Source organism: Dipodomys merriami, unplaced genomic scaffold (genome assembly GCF_024711535.1).
Source record: "Dipodomys merriami isolate MVZ:Mamm:240054 unplaced genomic scaffold, mDipMer1.0.p SCAF_10, whole genome shotgun sequence".
NCBI lineage: Eukaryota > Metazoa > Chordata > Mammalia > Rodentia > Heteromyidae > Dipodomys > Dipodomys merriami.
Genome location: NW_027202271.1, coordinates 10,431,181 through 10,450,838, shown reverse-complemented (window position 1 = coordinate 10,450,838; position 19,658 = coordinate 10,431,181). Strand labels below are relative to the sequence as shown.

The 19,658-nt window shown below is 40.7% G+C and overlaps 1 protein-coding gene across 2 annotated transcripts in view; it reads right to left on the bottom strand.

Annotated features, from left to right (window-relative positions):
- Ano6 (anoctamin 6) overlaps nt 1-19,658 on the bottom strand; it is a 172,112-nt gene that overhangs the window by 59,992 nt on the left and 92,462 nt on the right. For both annotated transcript variants that reach the window (XM_070039342.1, XM_070039345.1), the window contains one exon: nt 8,466-8,594. In XM_070039342.1, coding sequence (XP_069895443.1) covers nt 8,466-8,594 — 129 coding nt within the window. The remainder of the gene's footprint in view (nt 1-8,465; nt 8,595-19,658) is intronic.

Here is a 19,658-nt window from a genome sequence, read left to right as displayed (position 1 = left end):
GCCACTGACTCCTTCTGAAAACCAAACATCTGACAAAATAGGCATTCATAACTGCTCTGTTTCCAGACTATGCACCCAGTGACTTCTGATCCCACCAAATGCCTGACCTCATGTACTGGAAACTCTGGGAAATGGATCCTAACTCTGAGTCACTCCAGCATTCCCCTTTCTGGATGCTTCCATGCCATGTGGCCTAGTCCTTGAACGACTCCTTAAGATATCTGATGAACACATACTCTTTTCACCCCCTGGGGATCTGACATCTAGGTGTCTCTGCTCTTTTGTCCCATCGTTGTGTGTAATAAGAGAGGTCACTTGTGAGCATGCCCAGCCTATGTGACCATCACATATTCAGAACATATTACAAAACCTTCCCTCAGCCCCATCTGAGTGGCTTTGGGAATAGCCACTCAGGAAGACGCACTGGGTTTTATTTAACCCGCTTCCAATAACTGGATATTGTGATCGTTTCTAATTCTTCACTGTGTTGAAAATCCTTGTAAAACAATCTTCATGTATTTTTTATTACTTCCTCGGGATACAACATTGGAAATAAAACCGTGCAATCAAACAGTGTACTTTGGTTGTAAATTCTCTAATATGAATAGCTGTATGACCCTCCAGAAAAATTGTACTAATTTATCTCCTTTCAGTTCCTATTTAGGTCTTTACAAAGAACTCCTGACATGTTCACCTGATTTCTCTTGAGATAACTGGGAGACCTTGGAAGTTAGTTTATAGTCTCGCCTTTCACTATGAAGTGTAAATATATAAGCAGTTAAATCAAGGATAAAGCATTTCTATTTGCTTATTAAACATGTGAATGTATCACCTTGGTGTTGCTTTAATAGGCCAGTTCTTCTTGTCTTAGCATGCCTGTTCACAAAGAACCAGTGGAAAACTAAGAAAAATGGATGGGACCAGTTTCCTTGGTATGTCAGGAAGCTGAAGTAAATTAGCATATGTGGTCTATTTATCCAACAGGCACCCAGCAGAGATGGACTGCTTCTGTAAGAAAAGACTGCTTAAATCCCTTTAATAGGAACTCATCTTTTGACACTGGCACAAGTAACTCTTCTTGACAGGTGAAAAATTAGTGTAAAGCTGCCTTCCATGTTAAAAAGGGAAGATAATTAATATTGCATATTGGCTGACACAGCCACTGCTCAATAAATATCTGTGGAATAAATAGTGGAACCCACACAATCTGTAACCAAAAATTACCTAAGGGCATTGTTGGCAAGCGTACATTTTAAAAAAAAAAAACAAAAAACTTCAGTCTATACCATGGCCTATGATTTGTAGGCAATATCAGAAAAAAATGACTAGACTTACTAGGTCTTAAAAAGAAATTAAAAGCTTAGTCATAAATTAAACCATGCTGTAAATTCCTGTATCTCTAGGGGAGCAAATTCATCTGCATTGTAATTATATCCCACTTTTTTTTTTATAAGCCTATTCGAAATCTAGGAAAGCTAAAGAGCCTGTTTATCACTGAAGACCTAGGTACATCACTAAAAATAAACAGGATTCTATTACTGCTGGGGGTGGATTGCATTGAGGGCTCAAATGGACCAAGGGTACGAATGAGGGAGCATCTTCCAGAAACTGGAGTTTTATTTATACCTCTCTTGAGACACTAATAAAACTGTCAAAGAAGACTAAAGCAATCAGAAACACTAAGAACACACCGGCATGATTAAGGAAGCTTCTGTCTCTATGCATCTTAGACATTGTATATGTCATTCAGCCTAATAAAGTCACTGTTGTCCAGGCTTCCCCTGCAGATTACACTGCAGTAACACCAGAGTAAGCACTGTTTCCTGGAGTTTCCTTCCTTCATGGTCCCAGCGTTGGCAGTGTTTAAAAGCAACCGTTGGCTGGGAGCTGGTGACTTCTGCCGATAATCCTAACTACTTAGGAGGCTAAGATCTTAGGATAAAGGTTCAAAGCCAGCCTGGGCTGGAAAGTCTCTGAGACTCTTATCTCCAATTAACCAGGAAAAAGCCAGAAGGTGGAGCTGTGGTAGAGTGCTAGTCCTTGAGCAAAAAAGCTCAAGAACAGAGCAGCACCTAGGCCATGAGTTCAAGCCCCAGAACTGATGCATGTGTGCGCACACACGCGCAAACACACACACACACATATGCATGCATGCACACATGCACAGAGTCACACAAACAAGAAAAGATTGCAATGACTAAGAAGTAAACTCATGGTGTATTTACTATGATGACAAAGTAGTATAAATCATTTAAGATTAACATGCACATAGATGAAGATATTAAATATATGCATTTATTTATATATATGTTAAATATCTATATCTATGTATTTTTAGTGCTGGTACTGGGGTGTGAACTCAGGCGCCATGTACTCACTTGGATTTTTATTTCAAGGCTGGTATTCTATCACGTGAGCCATATCCCACTACCATCCTTTTGCTCACTAACTGTAGATAAGAGTCTCGTGAACTTTCTTGCCTGGACTGGCTTCCAGCCCTGATCTTCAGCTCTCAGCCTCCTGTATAGCCAGGATTTCAGGACTGAGCCACCAGCAACCCACTGAAAATAATTTTTTAATTTTTATCTTTTGTGAGCATACTGTACAGAGGGGTTACAATTACATGGGCAAGATAATGAGTACATTTCTTATCAAGCATTGCAGCCTCCTTTGTTTACCCTTCACATCCCTTCCCAGCCTCCCCCCACCCCCACCACCCAATTCCCACCCCCCCCCCCGCACCAAAGTTGTAAAGTTCATTTTCGACATGACAACTTGTACTTCTCATTGTTGCAACGGGTCCACCTGTATCCACTGAAAATATTTTTACAAAGTGTTTTCCAAACTTACCTGCTTCTCATAACCTGGAAAGGTAATCTAAATGTAGTCTTAGACTCTATTCATGGAGAAAACGATTCAGTGGAAAAAAGATCAGGCTGGGACAATCTGTTTTTTGTTTTCTTGGTTTGGTATTGTGCTTGAACTTAGAGCCTGAGCACTGTCCCTGAGCTCTTTCACATAAGGCTAGTGCTCTACTACTTGAGCCACCGCTCCACTTGCAGTTTTCTGGTGGTTAATAGGACATAAGAATCTTGCTGAGCTTCTTGCCTGGCCTGGCTTTGAACCATGATCCTCAGATCTCAGCTTCCCGAGTAGCTAGTGCCAACTAGCACCCAGCGGTAATTGTTTTTAACAAGCAGCTCAGATAAGTCTTCTCATAGACAAATATTCTAGGACCTGTGTTTTCTGTGGACACATGTATGAATACACATGGACAGGGCCCACACGTAGCTAATCCTTCATGATTAATCCTGGCAAGCCTCAACTACCTCATAATGTTTTCTAGATGATATTTTACCAACCCTATACCTTTTATAGATGACCAGAGAAAGGGTGAGACAAAGCTGGCTTTGAATACCAAGGCAAATGATGGCCTTTTCATTCAAATGTAAGGCTAGACCTCAAGACGAACAATTATAGAGCTGGGTGCCGGTGGCTCACAACTGTAATCCTAGCTACTAAAGGGGCTGAGATCTGAGAATCTTGGTTCAAAGCCAGCCAAAGTAGAAAAGCCAATGAGACTCCATCACCAATTAAGCAGCAAGATATGCTAGACTGGAGGTTTGACTTAAGCCATGGAGCACCAACCTAGAGCAAGAAAGCTGAGCAAGAATTGCAAGGTCTTGAATTTACTCCAGCCCTGGTATCACCACAAAACCAAAACCAACCAAACAAACAAACAAAAGGAATGGTCAGAAGAAGGGTTTTCTCCTTTTTCTGTCTTTGTGAACATGTTGATAAAGCCTTCTGTGAGCTCATGTGGAATAATCGGTTTTACTTTCCTGTATTTTGCTGTCTTTTCTGTGTGTGTGTTTTTTAAGGTTGGAGCCTAAGGATATTTCCCATTTTGGAAGCCAGCAGCCAAGACTTGGATTCCTTGTTTTTGTGCCACGTATTCAAAAATAAAACCAAACATGCTTATACCAGCAACACATTTTGTTGCTCTAATTTGAAACTGCTGATCCCAATTTATTTCTTTTAACCTCTAATCTTAGCAACACCCAGAAAGATGGAAAAGCAAGGAAAACAACAACAATGTTAAGAAGAAAAAAAAAGAAGAGCTTTTGAGTATGAAGTATTAAAGATTTAGAGCTGATTTCACCCTAAAACAAAACACAGAACACGCACCAAGTTATCTGGGCTGATGGCCTCCAATCCGTCCATCACTGGGGACAGATCTCCTTCCCAACTCTCCTAAAATGAGCCTCAAGATGCTAATTCCTGGACTACTGTGGTAAATACATCAATCTCACAGCATTCTCATTTTCTATAGTCCCCATTTTTGCCTAGGCTGGCTTTGAACCAAGATCCTCAGACCTCAGACTCCTGAGTAGCTAAGGTTAAAGTGACCAGCAAAAGTCAAAATGACTATCTCCTTTTAGCTTTTAAGCATTATTTTGAGCTTAGTTTCCTTGTGACCAGAAAAAAAAAATCCAAATTGATTTGGGGCTGAGCCTCGTCTAATGCTTGCTAAAACAACTTCAAATCCTCTACAACTAAAATGGGAATATATAAGCTATTATACAGTTGTTTTTGGAGGCAGGAATAGAGTTTCTGGAATGGCTTCAAGCAGTGTGAAGGAACAAGGTTGCAGGAAGGTTGGCCATTTGGAGGCTTGGTGAGGACAGCATCTTCTCCTTTGATCACAAGATGACATGGTCTGTTAAGGCTCTGCTTGTGTTTTTGCCCTTTGACAGCCTGTCTCTTATCTTTCTGGAGCCCTAAAACATGGGTAACGTCGTTTTTCATGAAGCCTGACAGTCAACCACAGCGTTGCATTAGGAAATCAATATGACTTACACAATCTACTTTCTTCTTAAAAGAAACAGGGTTTTGGAAATTGCCTTCTTTTGGTACCATCCTAAATCCTCAATAAGTATGATCCAACTTGAAAATGTTTTTTCCAGTTCATAAAAATGGGATTCTATACAAACACAAATACTTGAAGGTCTAATTTATAAAACCCAACATCAAGTTCTATCAGTTCAGGAGTTCCAGGATTGCCAAAAGTAAGGGCGATCTTGTTCCTCCTGATTTTATAAGTTACCCTAGGATCTACGTTTCCATCTAAAGCAAAAGCAAAAGTCATTAATAATGTAACGAGCCAGCTCTAGGGCCCCTTTGCCCTGGCAGTAAGGCTCTTGTCTATAATCAGAACTGTTTCCTTTATAGTTTAATGGATCAGGTCTGTTTAACTTACCTTATATAGCTTCAATCCTGCTCTACAGACAGATGGAAGGCTGATGAATATTTGATGATGGTTAGCTATGAATGCACAGAATAGACCTTAGTGTCCACAGGAAAGTAAGTTACTTTAAGTCATTCTGCTCCCAGTGATAAAATTATATAATACAGGAAAAGGAATGCCTTTTCATCCCAGATCATTGTTAAGAAAACAGCAAATAAAAAAAGAGAAAGGCAGCTAGGCACTGGGGGCCCATGCCTGAAATCCTCACTACTTACGAGGCTAAGATCTGAAGGATCTCAGCTCAGAGCCAGCCTAGGCAGAAAAGCCCAAGAGAATATTCCCAATTAATTAGCAAAAGGAGTAGAGTACTAGCCATGAGCAAGCAAGCCAAGGAAAAGTACAAGGTCCTTGAGTTCAAACCCCATGAGAGACAGAGAGAGATAAAGAGAGTGTTAATACACTATTTAGTATGTGCTGAAGATTCATGCAAAATGTATATGTGTTTGCTATTTTACTTAATCTTAACCACAATGCATTTTCCTGATGAGTACATGATAATAATTCATGTGTCAATAAGGAAAAATTCAAGCGAGGTGTCAGTGGCTCATGCCTGTAATCCTAGCTACTCAGGAGGCTGAGATCCAAAGATCACAGTTCAAAGCCAGCCCAAGAAGCAAAGTCTGTAAGATTCTTATCTCCAATTAACTGACAAAAAGCCATAGTGGAGGTGTGGGACTCAAGGGGTGCAACACCAGCCTTGAGCAGATAAACTAAGGGACAGCACCGAGGCCCTGATTTCAAGACCCAGTATTGTACAAAAAGAAACAAAAAAAACCCAGCCAGTTAGCTTATGATATACCATTTGGAAGATGCACTCTGATTCTAGTGCTGTAAAAATGTGAAAAACAAACAGAAGACATGGGAAATGAATAAGGAAATCTACATAGGTCTCCAGCCGGTTAGCAGCTGCCAGAAGTCAGGCTTGGCACCCTGCTAAGTTCTGATAGGTGAGAAGTGAGTAGCAGTGAGGTGGTTTCTTGCAGACCTAAGTTGTGATGAAGTACCACCTCTTTCCCAACATCTCTAATCCAGGGCCCAATGGCCCCAGAACTATTTGTTCACTATGACGAGCCTCTGTGTCAGCCTGCATTCCCATCCTGCACAGAACAAAGTCTCAACCAAACAGTTGTGCCATCTCTGACTTTTTGTTTTCATTTTGTGCTGTTTTTATTTGGAGGTTGGAACTCGGGGCTGGGTGTTGTCTCTAAGTTGTTTGTTTTTGCAGAAGGCTAGCACTTTACCTCTTGAGCCACAGCTCCAATTCTGTTCTTTTGGTAGTTAATTGGAGATAAGAGACTCACACTTTCCTGCCTAGGCTGGCTTCAAACTGTGGTCTTTAGATCTCAAGTCTGAGTAATTAGGATTATAGGCATGAGCCACTAGAGCCCAGTCACATTTGACTTTTGCAGGAGTGACAAAGTGCATGCTTATTGTTAAGCCATTGTCATGGGAGGACTTGGTTGACATAATCAGACTTACGCCCAAATAGTGCTGTGGCAGAAAGTGAAGTGGAACAGCAGCTTCCAAGAGCTGGAGCTCATTCAATAGCAACACGAAAATATTCAACTCCAGGCTTAATCCATTCCAAATTTATACATGCAGATAAAATAATACTGATTGCTTTCATTTTAGAAAAAGTATGCATCACTTGGCTTGAAAGAATAGGCAGAAATCAACAGATGAAGGGGTGACCCTGATCAAGATGTGCTGTACTTATACACTGACATGCTGAATTGAGACTTCTCTGTACAACTACTTAAAAATTAACAATAATAATGAGATTGGTATGAATTTCAGGAAGTAATGCAGGGAGGGACAATTGTATGTACCATCGCACATATTTGAGAAAAATAATGAGAGAATGATTTCCAGGGTAGTGTAAAACTAACACTGCCAATGTAACACACACTCTTTTTTGTCCTGTTTGGATTTAAAGCAGTTTGGGTGTAGGAGTTCCAGGCAGTAGATAAGACATCTGCCCTGTTGTTTTACTATCTCAAGATTAAGATGGCTCTGTTTTCATCCAAGAATTTTATTTATTTATTTTTGGTCGGACGTGGGGCCTGAACTCTGGGCCTAGGCGCCGTCCCTCAGCTCTTTAGCTCAAGGCTAGCACTCTACCACTTGAGCCACAGCGCCACTTCCGTTTTTTTTTTTCTGCTCATGCTGAGGAATCGAACCCAGGGCCTCATGCATGCAAGGCAAGCACTCTACCACTGAGCTACTACCTTCCCAGCCCAGCCCCTCATCCAAGAATTTTAAAAAAAGGAAAGAGTTACAAGCACTATGAGTGGAAATGAACGAAAAGGAAGGAGGCAGCAGAGAATCTAAGAGGTCGAGAGCACAAATTCTGGGTTTAAGACAAGACAATGGAGAGCCAGATTCATTCCTGCAATTCTGGCTACTCAGGAGACTGAGATCTGAGGATCATAGTCAGAAGCCAGACCCAGGCAGAAAGTCTGTGAGTCTTATTTCCAATTAACCACCAAAAAAAAAAAAAAAACCAACAAAAAACGAAAGTGGAGCTGTGGCTCAAGTGGTAGCCAACCTTCAGTGAATAAAAGCCAAGCAGGAGTTTGAGGTCCTGAGTTCAAGCCCTAGTACCATCACTAAAAAACAGAGCAATACCAACAATAAGCAGATATTGGAAGCAGGGCTAGATTCTGCATCCATATGCTTGGGCAATCCGTTGACCCACGCTACAAGTCTGCTGTCATTTGTCAATGATGTGGTAACAGAACTCAGATGATGCTATGATGAGATTGAAATCAGCAAATACATGCCAGTGCACCTATAACCCCTGAGTGAGAACACAGGGCATGCCAGCAGACATCTGTCAATCATTATTAATTAGCTTCCTTCCCCACCTCAGTGCAAATAGCCAGGTACACTTTGATGTGACTCTCTTATGAGACCCTACTTTAGCTATAAAAGCAAGGAAGGTGAAGAGCCTGAAGAAGTTTCCATTGCAAAGTTTCTTTTCTGAAATTGCAGTTAACATGTCTTGAGGTAACAGGCGTAGAAAAAATATAATCAACATGTTTTAGTATGTGATAGTCTAACATCAACTTCGTGTTACTACTTAAATAATAACACAGGTTATTACTAGAAGAAAATGGTTACTAGAAGAAAATGGAAATAGAAAAAAGGCTCTTACCTTTTGTTTTTCATTTGTACCCTTTTTATGTTTCTCCTTTCTACCTTCTTCTTCATATACCAAGACGAAGTCAATTCTTCGCTGTCCATCATTAAAAAAGAGAGAGTCTGCTTTTCCATTAAATTCTTCCTGTAGGGAATAAGAAAACAAATTGTGAGATATGCCTTTGGGTTTTTTCCCCTCTTTTGGGAAACAAGTACTGGGGCTTGAACTTAGGGCCCAAGCATTGTCCCTTAGCTTCGTCCAGTCAAGACTGATGCTCCAGCACTGGAGCTACAACTGTATTTCCAGCTCTTTGGTGGTTAGATATGAGTCTCATGAACTTTTCTGCCTGGGCTGGCTTCAAACCTCAATTCTCAGTGTAGCTACGATTCTAGGCAGGCACCAGCAGCATACAGCTTTAGAAGTAGTCTCTAGTTTCAAGAACCATAAGGATGTGATCATCGAGAAAGCAAGATAGGTTCCTAATTGGATGCTTGATGATGCTGCAAGGCCTTTTCAAGCACAAAGTGTTCTTGGTGAAGTATCTTTGAATCAAGCAGTTCAGCCTTATCTTATGGTGTCTGGGGATGTATCGGCATTGTGCACAGAACACATTCATCCATCATTCCGGAGTTATTTCCTCCTCCAACAGCTAAAGGGGTGTCATGTTTGGATATGAGCACAGTGACATGAGAAGTTTATTTAGCAAGAAAACAGAAACCAGATGTATTTGATGAGAATCTCACCTTTCCTATGTATTATTTTTTAAGTTTTAAATCATTTTTCAATTACTTCCCTCTAGACCCTACCACTTTTTCTAGAGAAAGAACTATTTTATAACCATAAACAAATGTAAAAAAAAAAAGGTTCCCACATATCCAAAAGACATACTGCTCTTTCTTAAATCCCCAATGTCCCCTCACCAATAGCAAATAAACCGAAGAAGTGTTTTGAAAAGTACCAACAATCACTAGGCACTTTTGGCTCACATCTTTAATCCTAGATATTCAGGAGGCTGAGATCTGAAGACTATGGTACAAAGCCAGCAAGGGCAAGAAAGTTTATGACTCTTATCTCCAATTCATAACCAAAAGGCCAGAAATGGCACTGTGGATCAAGTGGTAGAATACCAGCCTTGATCAAAGAAGCTAAGGGACAGCATCCAGACCCTGATTTCAATCTTCAGTACTGGCAATGATTGTGTGTGCACATGCGCGTGCGCATGCACACACACACACACACACACACACAACCTCCTTTTTTCTCATTAAAAATGGATTGAGAAAACTGAATTGAAGGGCTTTTGTCCAACTAAATATAAAATAAATAAATAAAAAATAATAAGAAAACGATAGAGGAATGCACTCTAATTTTCTGACGAAACAGTTTGCACATTCTGCTCATTAAATGTGATTCTCTTCTGTATTCAGTGTCAATTGGAAAAAGAAAAAAAAAAAACACCCCATTTTACCACCACTCCACCACTTCCTCCTTTTCCTCACACTTTAGCTGAAATGGATTTCTTGAAAAACTTATCATGCTGATGCTTATTATTTCTTTCCTGTCTCCCCATCCTAGGGTGCGGGGAGGCTTGTCACCCACCAAGCAGGGTGCTCGTGCCACCCGCAAAGGGACCCTTGGCCTTACCCCAGTGTCAAGCACAGTGTGCTGCTTCTCTCTGCCTTGAGAACCTGGAGTAAAAGACACATCAAGGTCTGAGTCTGAGGCCATTATTCAATTCTCTCATTTTCGATTTCAGTTATTGAAAAGTAATACGTTTCTCTTAAAAGTACTTACTATGCTGGGCACTGGTGGCTCATACCTGTGATCCTAACTCTTCAGGAGGATGAGATCTGAGGATCAAGGTTCAAAGCCAGCTCAGGCAGAAAAGTCCGTGAGAGACTTTGATCTCTAATGAACCAGCAAAAAAGCCAGAAGTGGAGTTATGGCAGAGCATTAGCCTTGAGCAAAAGGGTACTTTAATGCTTTAGAGGCATGCAAAGTCCTTTTTCCTTTCAGTGACTGAGTTCTGTTAGATACTTTTTCATTTATGCTGCCCTTACTGGGGCTTGAGCTCTGGCCTTAGGCGCTATCCCTTAGCTTCTTCTGCTCTAGGTTGGCACTCTTAAGTTCTGAAGCCATAGCTCCACTTCTGGCTTTTGGCGAATTAATTGGAGATAAGAGTCTCATGAACATCATTGGTTTCAAACCTCAATCTTCAGATCTTCATCTTCTGAATAGTCAGGTTGCTAGCCACTGAGGCCAAGCTTCACTTTTTTTTTTTTTCTTTTATGTTAGTCCTGGGTCTTAAACTCTGGGCCTGGGCACTGTCCCTGAGCCTCTTTGTGCTCAAGGCTATCACCCTACCAATTTGAGCCACAGCCCCACAAAGCCACTTCCGGTTTTTTCTGAGTATATTATTGGAGATAAGAGTCTCATGGACTTTCCTCTTTCCTGCCCCAGCTGGCTTCAAATCATGATACTCAATCTCAGCCTCCTGAGTAACTAGGATTATAAGCATGAGCTACCAGTGCCTGTCTTTGAAAAAATAATTTACGGTTGGTGACACCCAGGGCAACTGCTAGAAGAAAACTATGTAGAAATGAGAGAATGGAATAAAGTCTGAGGAGAGCAAAAGGTAGGGTGGGACAGTCAGGAAAGCTTGGTGGTGATCGCAGGTGTCTGAAAAGTATACCCCAAAAACAAACACATGTTTTCTCAGACTTCAGTGGAGTCCAGCAAGAGCATACGAGAATGAAGCTTGAAGCATGGAGACTGGCATGAGAACATGTGCACACAGTCCCACGCATTGCACTGAGGGGAGTAGAGACGCGCAGTCTGGCAGCTAAGCTCCTAGTGGCAGCTAAGCTCCCAGCATGCTAGTATGCCTTCTGAGTGTGTGCCAAGAACCAATGAGCTGGCAAGAGTGAGTCCTGGAAGCAAGAAGCCATATTTGGATATGGTCTTGGGAGGAAGCGGTGGCTGGGGTGAGGGTGCCAGGCTTCTACTGCTGTGAAAACCAGCTTTCCCTTTCCTTGGCAGAAGCCATCCTACCAGGCAGGCGGGAAGATGGAGGAAGCTCTCCACTGGGCTGGAAAGCATATGTGAAAAAAACAAAACAAAAACAACAACAAAAGTGCTGGTCTAAAGACAATGACTCACTGAAGAACAAAAACACATTGTCAGACACTAATGGCTCATGACGTAAATCCTAACTAGTCAGGAGGCTGATATCTGAGGATCATGGTTCAAAGCTAACCTGGGCAGGAAAGTCCCTGAGATTCTAAGCAACAATTAAGCACCCAAAATCCAGAAGTAGAGCTGTCTTTGAGGGACAAAGCCCAAGTTCAAGTACCAGCCACGCGCATACACACACACACACACACACACACACACACACACACACACACACACACACACACACACACACACACACACACACACACACACACACACACACACACACACACACACACACACACACACACACACACACACACACACACACAAATCACGACTAATTCAAATGTTTTTTCTTGCTTGCTATTGTTTCTAACACTGTTGCTCTGTATGTCCCCACAGTATAATCCCTGTTTTCACTGTATTGGATGTTGGTATAATTTGTGGAGGGGAAGGGAAAAAACAAATTGTTTAAATAAGGACCCATTGCAACAATGAGATGTACAAAAAGTTATGTCAAAAAAAGAACTTTACAACTTTGGCATGGAAGGGGGCAGATGGGAAGGGGAAACAAAGGAGGAGGCAACAATGCTAGATAACAAATGTACTCATTATCTTACCCATGTAATTATAACCCCTCTGTATGGTATTTTCACAATTAAAAAAAAAGAGAAAGAAATCAAGACTAGAAGTCCAAATCATCAATGCCAAGCAGAATACCAGGAGAAAAACCAAACTGTAGTCAGAAAAGAGAACAAAACTGAAAACATTAGACCTTCTATTTTTTTCAGTAAATCCTGAATTGACTTACATAAAAACTTCTAGGGGAGACAAGTTTAGAAGCAAAACCCTCTATGTAAATATTTAGCTCTCATAAAATATGGAGTTGGATTTTTATCTGCATTCCATGAAGTTAGCAAAGACATATATTCCTATTTTGCCTAATTATGGCACAGTTTCGGTAGACATGAGGTATAAATAATAAGTGAATCTCCTTTTCCTTTATACAACCTGCAAAAACACTGCAGAAATCAAAGAAAGATGGTTGCCCTTTATTCTTTTGATTTCGATCAGATTGCTATGAAAAAAAAAACACCATCATTTCCAGCTTTGGGTGGTTAATTGAAGATAAACTTCTCACAGACTTTCCTTCCCAGGCTGACTTAGATCCTTTAGATCCTTGATCCTCAAATCTCAGACTCCTGAGGAGCTAGAAGTACTAATATGAGTCATTGAGGCCAGATTAATTTTTTTTCCTTAGGCTACAAAGACCTTTTATATTTTTTTCTGATAAGATTTATATTTAGCCAGGTAGTGATAGCTCATGCCTATAATTCTACCTACTCAGGAGGCTGAGATCTAAGGATCGTGGTTTAAAGCCAATCCAGGTAGGAAAGTCTATGAGTTTGGTTTTTTTGTTGTTTTTTTTTTTGGGGGGGGGGAGGGTGATCAGTCATGGGGCCTGAACTCTGGGCCTGGGCACTGTCCCTCAGCTCTTCAGCTCAGGGCTAGCACTCTACCACTTGAGCCACAGCACCACTTCCGGCTTTTTCTTCTTATGTGGTGCTGAGGAATCAAACCCAGGGCCTCATGTATGCAAGGCAAGTGCTCTACCTCTGAACTACCTTCTCAGCCCCTTCTCCCAGTCTGAGATTCTTATCTCCAATTAACCACCAAAAAAAAAAAAAAAAAATCAGTAAAGTTGTGGCTCAAGGTGCTAGAGTGCTAGCCTTGAGCAAAAAAGCTCAGGGACACAGTCCAGGCCCTGAGTTTGAGCCCCACAACTGGAAAAATAAAATTACATTCAGGACAAAGTAAGTACCTTCCAGAGATGAGCTACTATTTTGGAGTACAGGCTCATACAGAGACACACACACACACACACACACACACACACACACACACACACACACACACACACACACACACACACACACACACACACACACACACACACACACACACACACACACACACACACACACACACACACACACACACACACACACACACACACACACACTAACCAAAATGGTACCATACCATACGAACTGTTTCATAAACATCTATCATAGACATTTTCGAGTTTTACATAATCTGCATCATCATGTTTAATAGCTGCAATATAATTTAGCTAAACAGTTCCTATACTGAGAAACTCAGAAGCGGCTTCCAATTTTCCGCTTTCATAAACACCACTGCGATGATTGCCCTTGTACGTATGTATGTGTGCACATGTTCAATCGCTGTTTCATTAGGCCAAATTCTGGAAGCAGATCTTAAGTGCCTTGGCTTTTCAAAAGCTTCTGATGTATAGGCTGCTAAATAGTGATTACAGAAGATGCAAAACCAACACATCCACCAGCAGAGTAAGGCTGCCTGGACCACCTTCACCACATGAGTATTTGTCAAATCTTTCCAAAATCAGTCAGAATTCATACTGTGATGGTTGGCATTTTGGGGAGTATGGAGGGGGTAGTATAGTATTGGGACTTGCACTTAGAGCCTCTTGCTTGCTAGGTGGGCACTCTACCGCTTGAGCTGTGCCTCCAATCATTTTTTGCTTCTGTTATCATTCAAATAAGGTTCTTGCATTTATACCCAGCCTGTCCCAGGACTCACAGTTGGGTTAACAGGTATGTATAGCCACATAGAATTTTGTATTTATTGAGATGAGGTCTCAGGAACTTTTTTGCCTGTCTCAAAATGATCCACCTAACTAAACTCAACCTCCCAAATGGCTGTGATTACAGGCATGCGGACACCTCAGTTAGGTAATTTATACCTTTTAACTAGAGAGTGTAAACATCAGTGCCCAAAGGAATCACTGCTTTGCTGAATAGTTCCAATGGAGAGCTTTGGCCTAACCAAACTATGTGATTATTTACTCACTTTGCAGTAGACTGTCTTGAGTTTTTCTGAGGAGATCCTACAGGCTTCCCAGGGATGGGCAGGTGAGCAGAGGGCAATATAGAGCAGACTTACAGGATTCCATGAGGTTCAGTTTGGGACCCTTGCAGCTAAAGAAAGACTGAGAAGTTAAGGGCACCAATGCCTTTTTAATGATAAATACTCAAGATATGGAGCTAAGGGTTAGGAGAGGGTCATGTTCATTTATAAATTGTGCATGCAACAACCTAAGTGCAGAAATGGACTGAGCTGTCCCCATGGTTGACGGTGGTGTTGTTGCTGGCTAAGACACCATTAGAAGAGGCATCAGAGGAATGGAAAGCAGAATAGGAAGAATTCACTTCTACCAAGTAAGTCCCTAAAGGAAATGTGAGAGGGGTTTCAGGACTTGTCAGCCAGCAATAAGTTCAGCAGTATTGACACATTATCTTTCTGTGGAGGTTTAACTGTAGTGTTTCTAAGATTTTAGGTTCTAAGGTTCGAAGTGTTTTAGGTCATTACCCCACTGATTTTTCTTTCACAGATTACATGCCACCTGTATGCCTACCACATACCAGTTATGTATTTTGGCTCATACACTTCCCTTGACTTAGAACCTACTGCTTTTTTGATTTAATTTGCTAGTTAAATCTGATGTACCCTTTCTTTAAAAAAAAAAAAAAAATGCAATGCTATTTTACATTGACAAACGACTACAACTAGCTCCCAAATAGCCGAATTAGTTATTTTTAGTTATTTCTCATATGATACAGATGTATTTGCTTATAAATATCCAACCGTATCATGAAAATGTCCTCACATTGCTGCTATTCACACAGGGAGCAGTTATATAGCAGTGGCTCCTAATCTGGTAGATGGGTTTTGTCTATTTCTCTGTATTAAAATAAACCCTGGAATTCTATTATTAAAACATCACGTTTCTCACAGAGATACACACGGGATAAGGGTGAAGGAAAGCACATTGCCTCCAGCAAAATTGTTATTAAATATTTCGCTCTTGTCCATGCAAGGAAGTGATTTTCATATGATCTTAATATTCTTAAAGTTTCTGAATTAGGATAGATGAAATAAAGACAGAACTTTGAAATGACCTTGAAGATCAAAAAAAAATTAAAACTAGGGGGTTTGGAGATAGGGCTCAGTTGGTAGAGCATCAAAATATAAATCAAGAATCTGAATCCTAGTTTCTCTCTCTCTCTCTCTCTCTCTCTGTCTCTCTCTGTCTCTCTCTCTCTCTCTCTCTCACACACACACACACACACACACACAAGGAACATGATTCTTCATGATTTAATGGCCTTGGACAATATCCTATCTACAGCTTGATTTTTAAGATCCTTTGTTTCCAGAAACAGTATTTGTTGCTTCACTTCAGAACCATGTGGTTCCCCAGCTCCCCTCTACCCTGTTCCTCTTCATGAAAAATATTTCAATTGCCTGGAACGTGGTATTGTTGTGGTAGCTTCTACTTTAAGTCCAAAGTTGTGAACAACTGCTCTTTTCTCCAGGCCCCAGGTTATGTCCTTGAGATATTATACAGAGCTAATCTTAGAGCTGGTGGCTCTTACCTGAAAATGGACAGAAGAGTTTTCTGACTGTGTGTTGCAGACTGTGAGCTAAAGAACACAACTGTAGCTGAGCATGTAACCAAGGTACTACATCTTAAGCTCTTTATGAGGTTTCTGTATATTCACATAGACCTTAGGTGACAATCTGTCATTCTGCTACTGACACAAGTCTGACAGCTGTGTAAAGGTTTCTAAGATTTCTTCAGCTGACACAGGTTTCAGTTTCTAGCTTCAGAGTTTCCCTGAATTATTTTTAGCTTTCAACAGTTCAGTTGATTTTTTTTTTTGGGGGGGGGGGGTGCAAGTCCTGAGGCTTCAACTCAGGTCCCGCGCATTGTTCCTGAGCTTGTTTCTGTTCAAAGTTGACACTCGACCCACTTGAGCCACAACTCTACTTTTGCCTTTTTTGGAACTTCATTGGAGATGAAAGTCTAATGGATTTTCCTGCCTGAGCTTACTTTGAACCATAATCTTTAGAGCTCAGCTTCTTGGTAGCTAGGATTACAGATGTAGGCCACCAGCACCCAGCTAGCATGGGTATTATTGCCAAACTTGATTGACGCAGGCTGTAATCCTTTTTACTCAGAAGACAGATGTAAGATCACCTCCAATGGGCTGTCAGCCCTTATCTCAAAACCAAAATACACACAAACAAAAGGCTGAGAGAACAGCTTAAGAAATGGCTATTTGTTGTGGGGTAAAAATGTTTCCCCAACATACAACCCATATGGCTCACTGACAACAATGGTGTAAAGATATCTTAGACTGACTAAAGAAGTATATAAGCAAAACCCTATTAACATAATTATGTCATATAAGCAAAACCCTATTAACATAATTATGTCATATAATTATGTGTTATAATTATAAATAAAACCTTACCAGTTTTCTCCTTACAAATCATTGGGAATCTTCAATAAATTAAATGCTCTGAAGAAATGAATTTTCAGACAATTAACTTTACACCAATGTTTAAATGGTCACTGTGTGTGAAGTTTTCTCAAATGTAGTATATAATATTCTGGGGCATCTTAAAAAATTATCAACTATAACCTAAACTATTTTTTGGGGGTCCAGTCATGGGGCCTGTACTCTAGGCCTGGGCTCTGTCCCTCAGCTCTTCAGCTCAAGGCTAGCGCTCTACCACTTGAGCCATAGCACCACTTCCGGCTTTTTTCTTTTTGCTTATGTGGGGCCGAGGAATCGAACCCAGGGCCTCAGGCATGCAAGGCAAGCGCTCTACCACTGAGCCACCTTCCCAGCCCTATAACCTAAACTATTGTCACTAGTTAGAAGATAAACATATAAGGGACCTTAGAGTAAGAAAACATGGGCCCAGAGTACAGCAGACCTGGGTTGGAAGCCCAATTTTCTGGACAGCTAGCTGTGTAGACTTTATCCCTTTAAGAGATTTGTAAAAAGTGCTGGTTATTGTGAAAACAAAATGAGTTCATGCATGTAGGGCGCTAGTACAGATACTGGAACACCATGAAAGCTCCATAAACATGAGTGATTTGTCTTCTGTTTTAACAGGGGACAGTTCTTCACCGATTTCCAGCTGTGCTGGATGCTTTCCTGCATCTCATAATCATCCATGAGGAACCTCTACCTGTACCTTCGCCCTTGTTCTTCTCAAGTTACACCTTAGTACTTTTTGTCTTCATACATAGTTGCAGTGTAGTACAAAATTATTCGACCTTTCACATTTTTTCCCTCTCCTCCGCCTTAGATAATTTCATACTTAGAATCATGTTCTATGTACAGGTATATAAATTTATGTACATACATATATATATATGCATGTATGTGTCCATGAATGTTTATGTCATTTAGGTCTACTTTTCATGTGAAACAACATGTGATATTTGCTTTGATACGTATCTTGATTTCTTTTGCTTAAGATGATGTCCTCCAATTCCACTTATTTTCCTGAAAATGACAGTTTATTGTGCTTTCTTTTTTGTCGGCTGTGGGGCTTAAACTCAGGGCCTGGGCACTGTCCCTGAGATCTTTCACTCAAGGCTAGCATTCTACCACTTTGAGCCACAACACTGGTTTTCTGGTGGTTAACTGGAAAGAAGAGTCTCACAGACTTTCCTGCTCTGGCTAGTTTTGAACCATGATTCTCAGCTCACAGATTTCTGAGTAGCTAGGATTACTGGAATAAGCCACCAGCACCTGGCCCGTGTATTTTTCTTTAATGATGTCTGACATAATCTTTTTTTTTTGTCCGGTCGTGGGCCTGAACTCTGGGCCTGGGCGCTGTCCCTCAGCTCTTCAGCTCAAGACTAGTGCTCTACCACTTGAGCCACAGCGCCACTTCTGGCTTTTTTCTTTTTGCTTATGTGGTGCTGAGGAATCGAACCCAGGGCCTCAGGCATGCAAGACAAGCGCTCTACCACTGAGCCACCTTCCCAGCCCAGTCTGACATAAATCTTGATCCATTCATTCATTCATTCTCAACTGATTCCACCATTTGGTTATTGTAAATTATAATCAACACAGATTATTTATCTTCTTCAGATGCTCAAGAGAGTCACAGAAAGCATCTACTTTTAGTCTTTTGAGGAATCTCCATACTGATTTCCTTAGTGGTTTCATTAGTTCACATTCCCATCAGAGTCAGCATTTGTTTGTTTTGGTTGATGACTGCCATTCTGACTAGAGTCGGAATGGAGTCGTAGGGCAATTTTGATTTTATTTTAACCTTTACAGTTAAGGATGTTGCACATTTCTTTATTATCTACTAGCCATTTATATTCCTTCTATTGACAACTGTCTGTTCATCAGTCCATTCATTAATGGTTGGTTTGTTTGGTTTTTTGGTTTTTTTTTTTGTTCTCCGGTTGTTAAGGTTGGGGAGGGGAGTTGATGTTTTTTCTTTTATATTTTGGTCTCTGTGTGTTCTGGATATTAATCCTTTATTTGTTCAACAGCTGGCAAAGATTTTCTCCCATTCTGTGGCTTGTCTCTTGGTTCTGGTAATTATTTCTTTTGCTGTGCAGAATCTCTTGGATGTGATACAGTCCCATTTGTCAATTCTTCTGCTTGTTTTCTGAGCAACTGGAGTCCTCTTCAGAAAATAATTACCTGTATCTGTTACTTCCAGAATTTATGTTTTCCTATGGTAGATTTAAACGTTCAAGTTTTAGTGAACATTCACTGAACGTTCAGGTTCACTGATCCTTTTGGAGTTGATTTTTGTACAGGGTGAGAGATTTTCAGTCTCCTATAAGTGAATACTCAGGTTTTGTCAGCACCCATTTGTTGAAGAGGCTGCATTTTCTCCAATATATGTTTTGGGCTCCTTTGTCAAAAAAAATGATATGGCTGTAGCTGTGTGGTTTTATTTCTGGGTATTCTATTTTGTTCCACTGGTTTTTGGGTCTGCTTTGCGCCATGTTTGTTCTCTCATGTAACTCACATTCTTAGCGGTCACTTCCTTCAGTTATTAATCTACCTGTCTCAAGGGCCATTTTACTACCATATTACTTGATACTTTTAATCAGTTTTGAATGCCAGATTAACTCAATTTGTTGAATTTCTCTAAAAA